The sequence below is a fragment of the Leptonychotes weddellii genome, chromosome 12 (assembly GCF_054177405.1).
Source record: "Leptonychotes weddellii isolate Sample4059 chromosome 12, ASM5417740v2, whole genome shotgun sequence".
NCBI classification, from domain to species: domain Eukaryota; kingdom Metazoa; phylum Chordata; class Mammalia; order Carnivora; family Phocidae; genus Leptonychotes; species Leptonychotes weddellii.
The window spans coordinates 47,513,370-47,525,676 of NC_138380.1; the positions used below are offsets into that span (position 1 = coordinate 47,513,370).

A 12,307-nucleotide genomic window follows, 5' to 3' on the forward strand; every position below is an offset into this window, starting at 1 on the left:
TTTTTAAGATTTTATTTATTTGCGAGAGAGAGAACGAGAGACAGAGAGCATGAGAGGGAGTGAGAGAGGGAGGAGGGTCAGAGGGAGAAGCAGACTCCCTGCCGAGCAGGGAGCCCGATGTGGGACTCGATCCTGGGACTCCAGGATCATGACCTGAGCCGAAGGCAGTTGCTTAACCAACTGAGCCACCCAGGCACCCTCCTCTTTTGGATTTTAAAGGTGGTAACATGTGATCTAGCAGGATTTTCAGTAACATTTGGGACACAGTTCCAAAGCCCAGTTTATTTGAATGGACAGTTCTATAAAATCAGTAGTATGGTACACATATGTGTTTTTGATGGTTTGACTTGACTCAAGGATAAAATTTGGATTAAAAAATAAATGGGCTATTTTCTATTCTAAAAAAATAACACGCATATCTCTCAATTCTTAATGAATGAATGAAAATGTGTGTGTGTATACACATATTTTTCTTAACCATGGTTTTATTTTTTTCTTCATTTTTTTAACCATGTTTTTAGAGTATATTCTTTGGCAAGAACCTGTGTTGTTCATTAAGACATATCTGTATGCTTTGATAGTCAGCTGAGCAGAGGCTATATGAGTTGATATTCTTCAATAATAATATTGGATAGTATTAAAACTTACTGCCAGGTACTGTAATAAGTGCTTTTATTTGCATTTTTTAATTTAATCCTCACAATAACCCCCTGAAAGCAGGTGCTGTGGCTATCTGTATTTCACAGAGGAAAAAAGTAAGGTAAATAAGTTGCCCAAGGTTATACTACAAATAAGTAATAGAATCAGGATTCTGTTTCTGGCAATTATGCCTCTCTTTCTACTACACTATAAAGCTGATGAAAATTAAGAAGCCCAATGCAGGATTTGTGGCTGAGTTAGGAGGTTAGTAAATTCAGATAGAGCTAAGGTTTTCCTTCAAGAAACAGTTTTTAGGTCTCCTCTCATACAGATGAGTGAAGAAAATTACATTGTACGTTCACAAAAATTTTGCTTGAGATAAATTTGTTTTGCATTTTCTTTAGCTTCCTTTTTTTTTTTTATTTTTACTTAACTAAATCCCAGTCTTCTGAATAACTGTTGTTGAATATGATCATTATCTTGAATATTATCATTTTCACTCTTTATAAGTATTAAGCTTTCAGGGAACCAAGTGGCTTGTCTAAATAGATTGTAAAGAATCAAAATATAAGCAAATTGAATTCTTAAATGCTTTCTAAAAGTCAATTTTGTAGCATGTCTTTTTATATTTTTACAGTTTTAAAATATTTTCTGCAATTTTCTTGCGAAGCATGATATTTTGGAATTATTTCATTGAAACTAGGGGAAAGTGTTCAGTAGGTTTTGCAGCTGGCAGTCCTAAAAGCTGAATGAAAATTGCAGAGCCAATTTCACTATGTTATGGTATTTATACTTTTATTAAAATTCTTGCTTTTGAATGCTTGTTTGTGCACAATGTTTTGAAATGAGCCTAGTAATTTATGTTTGAAACTGCTTTAATTTCACAAATAAGAAGTAACTAAATTTTATAGGATTAGTTCTATTCATAGTAATCTGACTATAATATATATTCAAAATTTTAACATTTTCCTATGTTAACTTTCAGGTCGAAGGTCTAGAACAGATGTGGAAAGATGTTCACTTCAGAGAAAGGGGCTGTGGAGGAATGGTTGTCAGAGTTTAAGGTAATATTTACTGTTTCAATATAATAATTATATTCCAAAGAAGTTTTGCTTGGGGTTTAAATCCCAGTGGCTCTTTTTAAATTTTTATTTTACTATATTTTATAATTTTTGTTTTTTTATGACTGAAAGGCTAAGTATCTATGGAAGCAGAAATATATTCCAATAAATCTTAATAAGGAATTATTTACACATAGTAATTCTTTCCAGGAAATAAATTCCTTTTTTTCTCCCAAGTGATTAAAAGAGTTTGTTTTCTCCTTTTCATAGCAACCCCACAAAGAATGGTTAAAGTTTCTGAATGCTAATGTTACCCTCTCCAGCCATCAAAGATTGTGTTGAAATGTTTCTCCCAATTTGGAGGGCAATGGGAGTGGGTATGATCAACAATGGGAGAAGATGGGAAGATATTTGCCCACCTTTCTACCAATGGATCCATCTTTAACTGGCTTTCTTTCTTGTGAACTTTTCTCTATAATAGCTAAAATTGTCTTCTTTTTTTGCAGGGGGGTGCAGAGGGAAAGGGAAGGAGAGAGAGAACTTTAAGCAGGCTCCATGCCCAGTGAGGAGCCTGACAGGGAGCTCTATTTTACAACCCTGAGATCATGACTGAGCTAATATCAAGAGTCGAACCCTTAACCAACTGAGCCACCCAGGGACCCCTAAAATTGTATTCTTTAACCAGTTAATTACCTTCTCCTTGTCCTCTAGGTCTTGTTACACATAATTATGTGAACTTCATGATCATGAACCGTAGGAATGAAGGGTTTGGGCTGCAACTGTCACTTTTTGGTCCAGCCTAATCAGCCCACAACTTTCAGGGACAAATGTATAGTCTGACAAAGTCAGACTTACTGGCTTGTTTCAAAGAGGGAGACTACACAACAGGCACTGTATGGGTATCTCACCAAACAAAGGAAAAGATAAAATTATAGGATTTGGAGGAAAGGTGAAGTTTAGATGAAATTTAAATGAAGCAGTATTTTTATGGGCTCAAAACAAAGCAGAGCTGTGTGTAATGGAGTCAAAATCTGGTGTGGACTTCAAAGTGGACCCAGGGTCATGTTGTCTTGGAAACTACAAAGTTAACATCTATGTAGAATGTTGTGCTCAGAAACCCCTTATCTGAAGCTCTGGCTCTGCACCTTGGTTGGAAATCAAGCCTGCTTCTCTGTGTCAAGGTGACTTAGATCCTCCAGGCAAGAGTGGGATGTTTCATTCTTTCTGATATATGTTTATACAGCCAAGTTTTTGATATCTGTGATTTTAGATAACAAGACTTCTCAGTGAATAAGAATACAGTTAGTCACTCAAAAAGGGAGGTTGTTCTGAAACTTCAGCTGGAGTGTGTCCTTGAGAGAAGCAATGTTTCCTGTTAATTTTGCAGCTGGCCTTATCAGTCATTATTATCTCATCCTGACAAATGGCTGGGCAGATTTTCACTTTGTCAGTTATTATAGTCATGAGTTGAGTATCCTACAGATCCTCTAAGTCATCAAAAAGTGATATAGAATCTTATAAAAGTGTACTGTATATAGTGCCTTCTACATATTTTAATAATTTGATTAAACATTCTGCATATGTTGTTTTTGTAAGTGTTCGAGGTGTTTTTAAGCTTTTTTTTTGCTTCAGCAGTGTTTAACATGGTTCATTCTATCATGATTTTTTTAAAAAAATATTTTATTTATTTATTTGAGAGAGAGAGAGAGCACAAAAGGGGAGAGGAGTAGAGGGAGAAGCAGACTCCCCTCTGAGCAAGGAGCCGGACATGGGACTCGATCCCAGGACCCTGGGATCATGACCTGAGCCGAAGGCAGACGCTTCACCGATTGAGCCACCCAGGCGCCCCATCATGATTTTTTTGACAGGTTGATGGAAATTGTCGAGTTTAAGAGTTGAGTACTACTTCTAGGGCATTGTTATGTTTACTAGTGAAGTAAAATTTGCAAAAACAATTATAGCCAGCCAGTTAGCCATTTTTTAGTATGGGAGTTGTGGAAAGAGGGCATGTTAAAGGATGGGGGAAGGGGCAACTATTAAGGCAAATAATTGAAAATCATGACTGATTCCCTTATCTTCCTGTCTGTTTGTTTATTCCCTTTCTCTCCTGGCTTGGATATGTAGCACCCTGGCAGTGTAGCAGTGAAGGGTAAGGGGGCAGTGCAGTAAGTAGTATGGGCAAAAATATGCCCTAGTGTTTGAGGAAGTGGGTAGTTGGGCAGAGGGTTGCAGAGGTGACATGCAGAAGACTCAACTAGAGTGGTTACATTGGTAGGTTGGCTACTTTGAGTAAATAAGTAAATACATGGAGGATGATAATGGGAGTTAAGTTTCTCTGTGTCCGAGAAAGGAATTAGAAACATGGAATGAGGAAAGCAAGAAAGAATGCTAAGGTGTTCATTAGAATTGAAAGAATCAGTATGAACTCATGGATTTAAATATATATCCGATTAAGTTATACATGTAAAACTGTACATACATGTATCCATATATTTCCCAGCTTTATTCCCTGGGAGGGCCGAGGAACAATGACACCCTGGTAGTAATGAGTACACCATGCACCCAGATCTTGTTTTCTAAATGCCGTCTTCCACTAAAAGAAACTAGGATGTGAATAAAGTATTATCTAAATAATATTTTAGCAATATAACATATATTATGTGGGTAGCACTATTTTATCAAAATTTTTATAAGATTAAGTCAAGGATAAGGAAACTTTTCCATTGGGAGAAGGGGAGTGAAATCCTGGGCCACATGAATTAAAAAATAATTTAATTTTTTTCTAACCCCCCAAGATTAAATTTACCCAATTTTCTTCTTTTTTTTTTTTTTTTAAGATTTTATTTATTTGAGAGAGAGCATGTGCTGGGGGAGGGGCAAAGGGAGAGGAAGAAGCAGGCTTCCTGCTGAGCAGGAAGCCCATCCTGCGGCTTGATCCCAGGACCCTGGGATCATGACCTGAGCCAAAGGCAGATGCTTAATCCAGGCACCCCCTAAATTTGCCCAATTTTCAATCAATTTAATATAATGAATGTTTTAAATTATTGTTAAGTCTACATTATAGCTAAAGAGAAGATATTTTCTATTCCTTGTTTAATTTGGTAAATATTCCTGAAAATTATTTTGAGTGTTATTCAGAATTGTGTTAATATGTGTTGAATTCAATTCAGCTCTGTTTATGTTTGATAAAGAGATTAAGTTTATCAGGCAAAATCAGCAGCATATTAAGGCTAATAAGAAAGTAGAAAAGTGCTTGAGAACATATCTTTTAAGTACTTTTAAAATTAGAGTATCTTGTCTTTTGAAATGATTTGTGATGTTAGTTACATGTTTTGGCTAAAATAATTAAGAAAGGAAGTTTGGATGCAAATATATAATAATATATAATATATATAGAGAGAGAGAGATTGAGGGAGAGAAGTGGGTGGGGGAAGCCTCTGTTTCGTTATTTAATTTGATAACAATGGTGCTATTAAGCCTATAAGATCATCAGATTGACAAAGTAGTTCAAGCACATAGGGACTCAGAAACCCTTTGATGTAGTCATAATTATTCTGCTAGGTGGTTTTATGATATTGGAAAAATCACATTAACTTTTTTAGGTTTCAATATCCTCATCAGAAAGAGTGAAGTGGGTGGTCTGTGAAGATGATTTTAGTTCTACAATGTTCCGTGGTTGCAGTCTGAACTCCCAACCCTATAACTTCATTCACCATGCTCACAAATGCACAAAGACAACACAATTTGTTGTGTGCAAAATTTTTTTTTTTTTTGCCTTTGGAAAAACTATTCGTATCTACTCTAGCTGTGGGCCCTCATTAGTATTCTCTTCATATACCAACAAAGTGATTAGACTTGAGACTTCATTATTTTAAGATTTCATTAATAGTTCAGTTTCTTTTTTTTCAAGATCTTTTTCAAGATTTATTTACTTATGTTAGAGAGAAAGTGAGCATGAGTGGGGGGAGGGGCGGAGGGAGAGAGGGAGAAGCAGAGTCCTGGCTGAGCAAGGAGCCCGATGGGGGCTAGACCCCAGGACCCTGAGATCATGACCTGAGCCGAAACCAAGAGTCAGATGCTCAACCAACTGAGCCACCCAGGTGCCCCTAGATTTTATTTATTTATTCATTTGAGAGAGAGAGAGAGAGAGAGAGAGCATGCCCATGTGCATGAGCGGGGGGAGGGGCAGAGGGGGAGGGAGAGGGAGAGAGAGAATTTCTTAAGCAGACTCTGTGGGTGTGCAGAGCTGGACAAAGGGCTCAATCCCAGGACCCTGAGATCATGAGATGAGCTGAAACCAAGAGCTGGCTGCTCAACCAACTGAGCCACCCAGGCACCCCTCAGTTTCTATCTTTTCAAAGATGTATTTGTAAAGTATTATCTTTCAGATTGTATTGTGTTTTTCTTAATGTTTTGTGTAGATTTATCTAGCAGATTTCTAGACTCCTAATTTTTTCAATTTTCTGGTAATCACTGAATCTTAAAATCTAATATATGTATGATATTGAATAGAGTTGTTTTATTTATCGGTTCTCTATCCATCTGTCTGTCTTCATTAATTCTCTTCTACCCAACCCATATCACCTCCTTACATTTTTAAAAAGCCATCTGCCAAATGATACTTTAGTATGAAGCATCTGCCTTCTTCAAATTTTGCCAAGACTAATTTCCCATTATTATTATTATTATTTTTGTCTCCAGTTCTGCCTTCTGAAAAGTTAGAAAGCTTAGCTGGTATTTAAGAAGGCCAGTGCCTTTGAACTAGTACAGTGCAAGAAAATGCAAAGGTTTGCTCTAATAGTATTTAAATCCATGAGGCTCTGTTAGATCTTAAGTTTTTCAAAGCACTGTTCATAAACACAGCAATTGTATTTTCTCCCCTTCTATAGACAAAAGTGTCTTTTCCCACATTTGCAAAATGAAATAATGACAGAATTCTGCACTAATTTTTAGAAGACCCTTCCTCAAATTTAGCAGCATAGTGTCCTAGGCCCAGGTATTTTCAGAGAAGAGCTATTCTTTTGCCTTCAGGCTGTTTCACAGAAAATATTTCACCTCATGAGGGTTAATTGGTACATAAACTGAAAATTGTAATTCACATTTTAAAAAAGATTTCATTTATTTATGTGAGAGAGAGAGAGACAGATAGTGACAGAGATAGTATGAGAGAGCACGAGCGGGGAGGAAAGAGAGGAGGCTTCCCGCTGAGCAGGGAGCCCATCCTGGGGCTCCATCCCAGGACCCTGGGATCATGACCTGAGCTGAAGGCAGACGCTTAACCAACTGAGCCCCCCAAGCACCCCTGTAATTCATATTTTTAATGAATGTTATGGTTTTAGCCTACATAGTATATGTAATATTATAATAATCTTTCTATTCACTAATCATTTTTTTAAGATTTATATTTCAATTCACTTAGTTTTAAATTTTCTAGTTAGACACACACACAAACACACACCCACACACACACACGTAATAGTGTGTTTTATATATAAGTCAGGTTCATTTCCATTCAGGGAGTTAAAAATCTGTTGTTTATTTGACCATAATTCCCTTTTATATAAATTCCCCTAGTCTTAGGTTACTCTTGATCAAATAATGGAAATGAAATGTTGCCTGGAGATCTTTTGTTACATGCTTTTGAAATATTGAAGAATGCCCTAATCTCCTCTTTAGTAAGCAGTTGCAATGCAACTTTTTTTTTTACTCTGGAGAATGGTGGAAGTTTTCCAGATAGTTCACATTTACTTACCATTCTGGTAAATGAAACTATCTTATTGACTTAAAAAAAGAATCTATTCAATTATATATCTTACGATGAAATGTGACCTATTTTTAAAGAATCTACTGAAGTGTAAACAGTGGCAGTGTTTATTTCTTATTCTGTTCATCTCTAATAAATCCCTTCAGCAAAGGTTTGAGTATGAGGCCTTATGCTGAGTGCCATGGATGGAGAGATGATAAGATAGTTCTTGCCCTTAAGGAGCTCATGGTAAAGTAAAAATGAATCATATATCCTTAGCATAAACATTTATGCTGTTTAATTTTCTGTGTCTGTTTATGCACATGTACACCTATGTACATTAACCATAACTGTTTTAAATTACAAAATACTAGGAGATGGGACATGTAAGAAATAGTGTATATCTTGGAATGACTGTTAGCAATATCTTGAGATATTATATCTACTGCAGGGTTAATATTTGTTGATTGAAGTAATTTGCATGAGAAAAAATAATGACTCGGAGACAGATATTAAGAAAGGGATATACTCTAGAAGGGTATGTTTTTATCATTTGTTATAATGAAGTGTTTTGTTTTTGGTTGTTGTTTTTTTTTTTCAGATTTCCCTACTACTTTTACCCAAAACTGTCTGACTGGAGTTTTATCTCTGGTCCTGGTGTCTTTTCTGAATGGATGGTGCTGGCAAGCTGTCCATATTTTAAGTGGCATTAGGAAAACTAGTTTGTTGGTAGTGTGGCTCTCTTTTTCTCCAGTTCTGAGAAGTCTAAAATTTGCCCCCAATTCCTAACTTAATAGTCACTATATGTAACTCAGGAGTTACTTTGATAGATGATCTGTGGCTTTAAGGTTTGAAATGTTATTCGATCCTTATACAACATGTTTATTAAGAAATAAGATCAATACCATTAATGAGATTTGTAACTTATATAATGCTACAAAAAATATGTATCTGGCTTTACACATGTTTTGTATCCTATTTCTAACCTGAAAGTTGAAATGTTAATGTTAATTTGTATCCCTGTTGATGATAAGAAAATTAAATATATTTTTTGTTGAGATATAATTCACATGACATAAAATTCATTGTTTTAGAGGGAAAATATAGTGGGTTTTGGTATAGCCACAATGTTGTGCAACTAATACCAGCATCTGATTCCATCACACCAGAAAGAAACTCCATACCTATTAGTCACTCACAATTCCCCCTCCCCCCAATCTCTGGCAACAACTGATATACTTTCTGTTTATGGGTTTGCTTATTCAGGACATTTCATAAAAATAAAATCTTTTTTTTTTTTTTTAATTTGTTTAGACACTACCAGAAACATCTTTATCAAATTATGCCACAAATTTGAAAGACAAGAGTTCTTTAGTCTCATCTCTGTATAAAGTTATCCAGGAGCCACAAAGTGAGGTAAGTACTCTTACAGTTTATTATGCTAGTAGCATTCAGTTGATTGATTTTTAATTTTTTATTGTGAAATATAATATATATATAAAAGAGTAAGAAAAACTATATGTTTAAAGAACTTTAATATATATTATGGATTGTTTATCTGATTACATTTGAGAAATGGGTGGAGGGGTAAGAGTAGAATACTGTATGTTCAAAAATGGTACAGTGAAAAAAAGAACTATAATAAAATGAACTTCACTGTACCATCTCCTAGGCCAAGAAATAGAATTATTACCATATTCTAAAAGCCATCTCTGAATATGTTCCTCCTCTTATTCTATCTGTTTGTCTGTCTGTTTCTCTGTCTATCTTGTTAGAGGTAGCCTACAAAGTCAGGGCCATTATATGTATTGATTGATTCAACAAATATTTGTTTGCTCATTATGAGCCAGCTTCAATGCTAGGCAATAGAAATTCAAAGATAAGTAACACATGGTCTTTATCCTGCAAGGAGAAAGGGAGAGAAAATAAGTAAATACATGCATTCAAGGCAATGCCTAGATGGATATGCACAATTCCAGGTATGCAAGGTGAAAGGACATTGCAAATAGTTGGGTTAGTATATGGAGGCCTGAGAAAATGCAAAACATTTAAGGAATGGCAAGTAGTTTGATCCAGCTGGTGTTTCTCTGTCCTTACTTCTTTTCTCTTGCCCCCGTCTCCTTTTCTTTTTTTTAGGAAGAAAATTTAGTTTGAAGGTGATAACATAATCTATACTCCAGATTCTGGTGTTTACAAACCCCACCATTCATAGTAGAAATAGAAAAGGATTGGAAATAGTGTGGAAAATAAAAGGCATGGTATTTGGAAAAAAGCGAATAGGCTAATGCAATAGTAAACAAGAGAATAAGACTGGTACTGAACTGAAGCTGGAAAGATTGGTTTAGGCTGTAACCATGGTGAGCCTTGAATTCCATCATAAGCAGTTTAGACTCTTTTTTGCACTGAAGGCATGACTTGATCAGATTATTGTTTCAGGAAGTTGGCTATGTGGAGAATAGATTGGAGAATGGAAAAATTGAAAGCAACAGATGCTAGGACAATAGCCTAGGAGGGAGCTCCTAGGAGAATGGAAAGAGGTGGAGTAGAGGGGAGCGCGATATGAGGTGTGTAGTTTTTTTGGTATCTAAGTTTGGTAGATCACATGACAGCTCTAACACCACTAATGTTATTATTTGGTGGTAAAATAACTTATATCCTGAGTCCGGTTCTATGTAGATCTTTGTGCCTTTTGGATGAAGCTCTCAAAACTATAGTCTATTGTTATTTGACTAGTTAACCTCTTTGGGAAGGGGTTCCAGAAAAACCCAGCTTCTACTGATTATGCTATAGAGTGCATCATGATTTTTACAGGCTGAAGAAAAGACTAGGGATGAAATTGACAAGCCCAAAACTTTACCTGGAATAACTGAATAAAACAATCATATTTTGCTTCTCCCTTCCCACTCTCCAAAGCTTTTTAATTTGTGTAGTATGTGTAGGAAGCTTGTTTTCTTGAAGGGTGTTGATTTTTAAAGTATTTGGGTGGAAGGTATTTTAAAGTTTTACATGTTTGAGAATTATTTCACCAAATAGAATAAGTATAGGTATATGCTTTATTTTTTTAAACAAATTAAATCTTGTTTCTAATTAACTGTTTGGTATTTAGTATTTTGAAAGTCTTAAAAGTTATCCTGTGATGAAGGGTGTTTTAACGAGCCTACTTTGGATATAGTTTGTAAGGTAAATTTCTGATAGACTAGTTTGGTTCATAGCATTTCTTTTATTCAAAGTGAATACAGCTCTCGTGGTTCAGAACAGTATTTCTCAAAGTATTTGTGGTGAAGGACCGGTTTTTTAAAAAATTTCAGTCTGTCACAGACCAATATGTGTACTTAATGCACATGATGAACGTGCAAATCACATCATGTGTGAAGTACCACATAAATTTGATAACCCCTAACTGATCTGTACTATATCCTATTCAGTAAGTCTGCTGATTATCCACTTGGATGTTGCAGCAATATCAAGTTGCTGTAAATGTTTCTAAATGTTTCCAATTTCTGTATTTACATTGTTGGGCACTGGTAACATTTGTGGATAGTCTTTGGTCCATGGACCACACTTTTAGAAACACTAGTTTAGGAAGTTTTGCATGTAAGTTTGTTTTATGTTTTTAGCTTGATTCATGTGTTAAAGACACTGTGTATTCTGTATTCTTAAAACACAACTCAATCTTGGGGCGCCTGGGTGGCTCAGTCGTTAAGCGTCTGCCTTCGGCTCAGGTCATGATCCCAGGATTCTGGGATCGAGCTCCGCATTGGGCTCCCTGCTCAGCCAGGAAGCCTGCTTCTCCCTCTCCCACTCCCCCTGCTTGTGTTCCCCCTCTCGCTGTCTTTCTCTCTGCCAAATAAATAAATAAAAATCTTAAAAAAAAAAAAAGCACAACTCAATTCTTAAAAAATATATTTAGAAGTGCTTCTAAAATATAACTGTGTAAATACTTTAATATCATAACCCTCCTTTTTCTCTTTAGAATATTTTGTATCTTAATTTGGTGATATTCCTAAAATGTTGATATTATCCATTGTCTTTTGGCATTTTTGAAATTTGGGACATGGTTTGGTTTTTACTTGAAGTTCAGCAAATTTGTTATTTGGATTTTATTAATAGTACTTTTTCATTATTCAGTTTATTTCATTTAATAAGCATTTATGGAGCCCATACAATGTGCCAGAAATCACTTAGAAATGTAACAGTGAACAAAATAGACTAAATTCTTGATCTTCTGGATTAGAAGTATTCTTGTATTCTGGTAGGTGAGATAGACATTAAGCAAAACCTAAATGTATAATATAGTGTTGGTTGGTGATAAAACTATGAAGAAAAATAAAGTGGAGTAGGGGGAGTATGTATTGAGATTCAGAAGGTATTGAATGAATTAGGGGGAAAAATAAAACTAGGGGCAAGAGTTTTCTAGGAGAGGGAATAGTAAATGCCAAGACCCTGAGATAGAAAATGTGTGGTATGTTCAAGAAATTGTAGAGGCAGTTTATGGGTACAATGCAGTTTGCTTGACTTGTCCTTTTAATTGACTGTAACTTTAAGACAGGCATATGATTAGAGGCTAACAGAGCTCAAGTGTGTTATGAAACCAGCTGTTTGTGAAAGAGCCACATAAAGTCTCTTTGGTATTCTAGGCATAGGGAGCCCAGAGCATGGAGAGGTCATTCAGTGGGTACTGGCACCTAAATAGTGGTGTCCTTCCAACTTTTCTGTATCTTTTTCCTACCTATGTTCCTCAGTAAAGTTCAATGTAAAAAAATTAACTTGCAATATTTTCTTGTAAATTTATGCAAACTTAACTCTTCCCCAACTTCTATCCCTGCTTTAGTCATTCAAAGGCAATTTTATGTCACATTTCTCT

General features: G+C 35.6%; 1 protein-coding gene across 2 annotated transcripts in view; it reads left to right on the forward strand.

Moving 5' to 3' along the window:
* The window catches only part of HYCC1 (hyccin PI4KA lipid kinase complex subunit 1), a 90,219-nt gene that overhangs the window by 39,163 nt on the left and 38,749 nt on the right, over positions 1-12,307 (forward strand). For both annotated transcript variants that reach the window (XM_006729407.3, XM_031023842.2), the window contains exons 2-3: positions 1,625-1,703; positions 8,758-8,859. In XM_006729407.3, coding sequence (XP_006729470.1) covers positions 1,653-1,703; positions 8,758-8,859 — 153 coding nt within the window. In that variant the 5' untranslated portion in view covers positions 1,625-1,652. The remainder of the gene's footprint in view (positions 1-1,624; positions 1,704-8,757; positions 8,860-12,307) is intronic.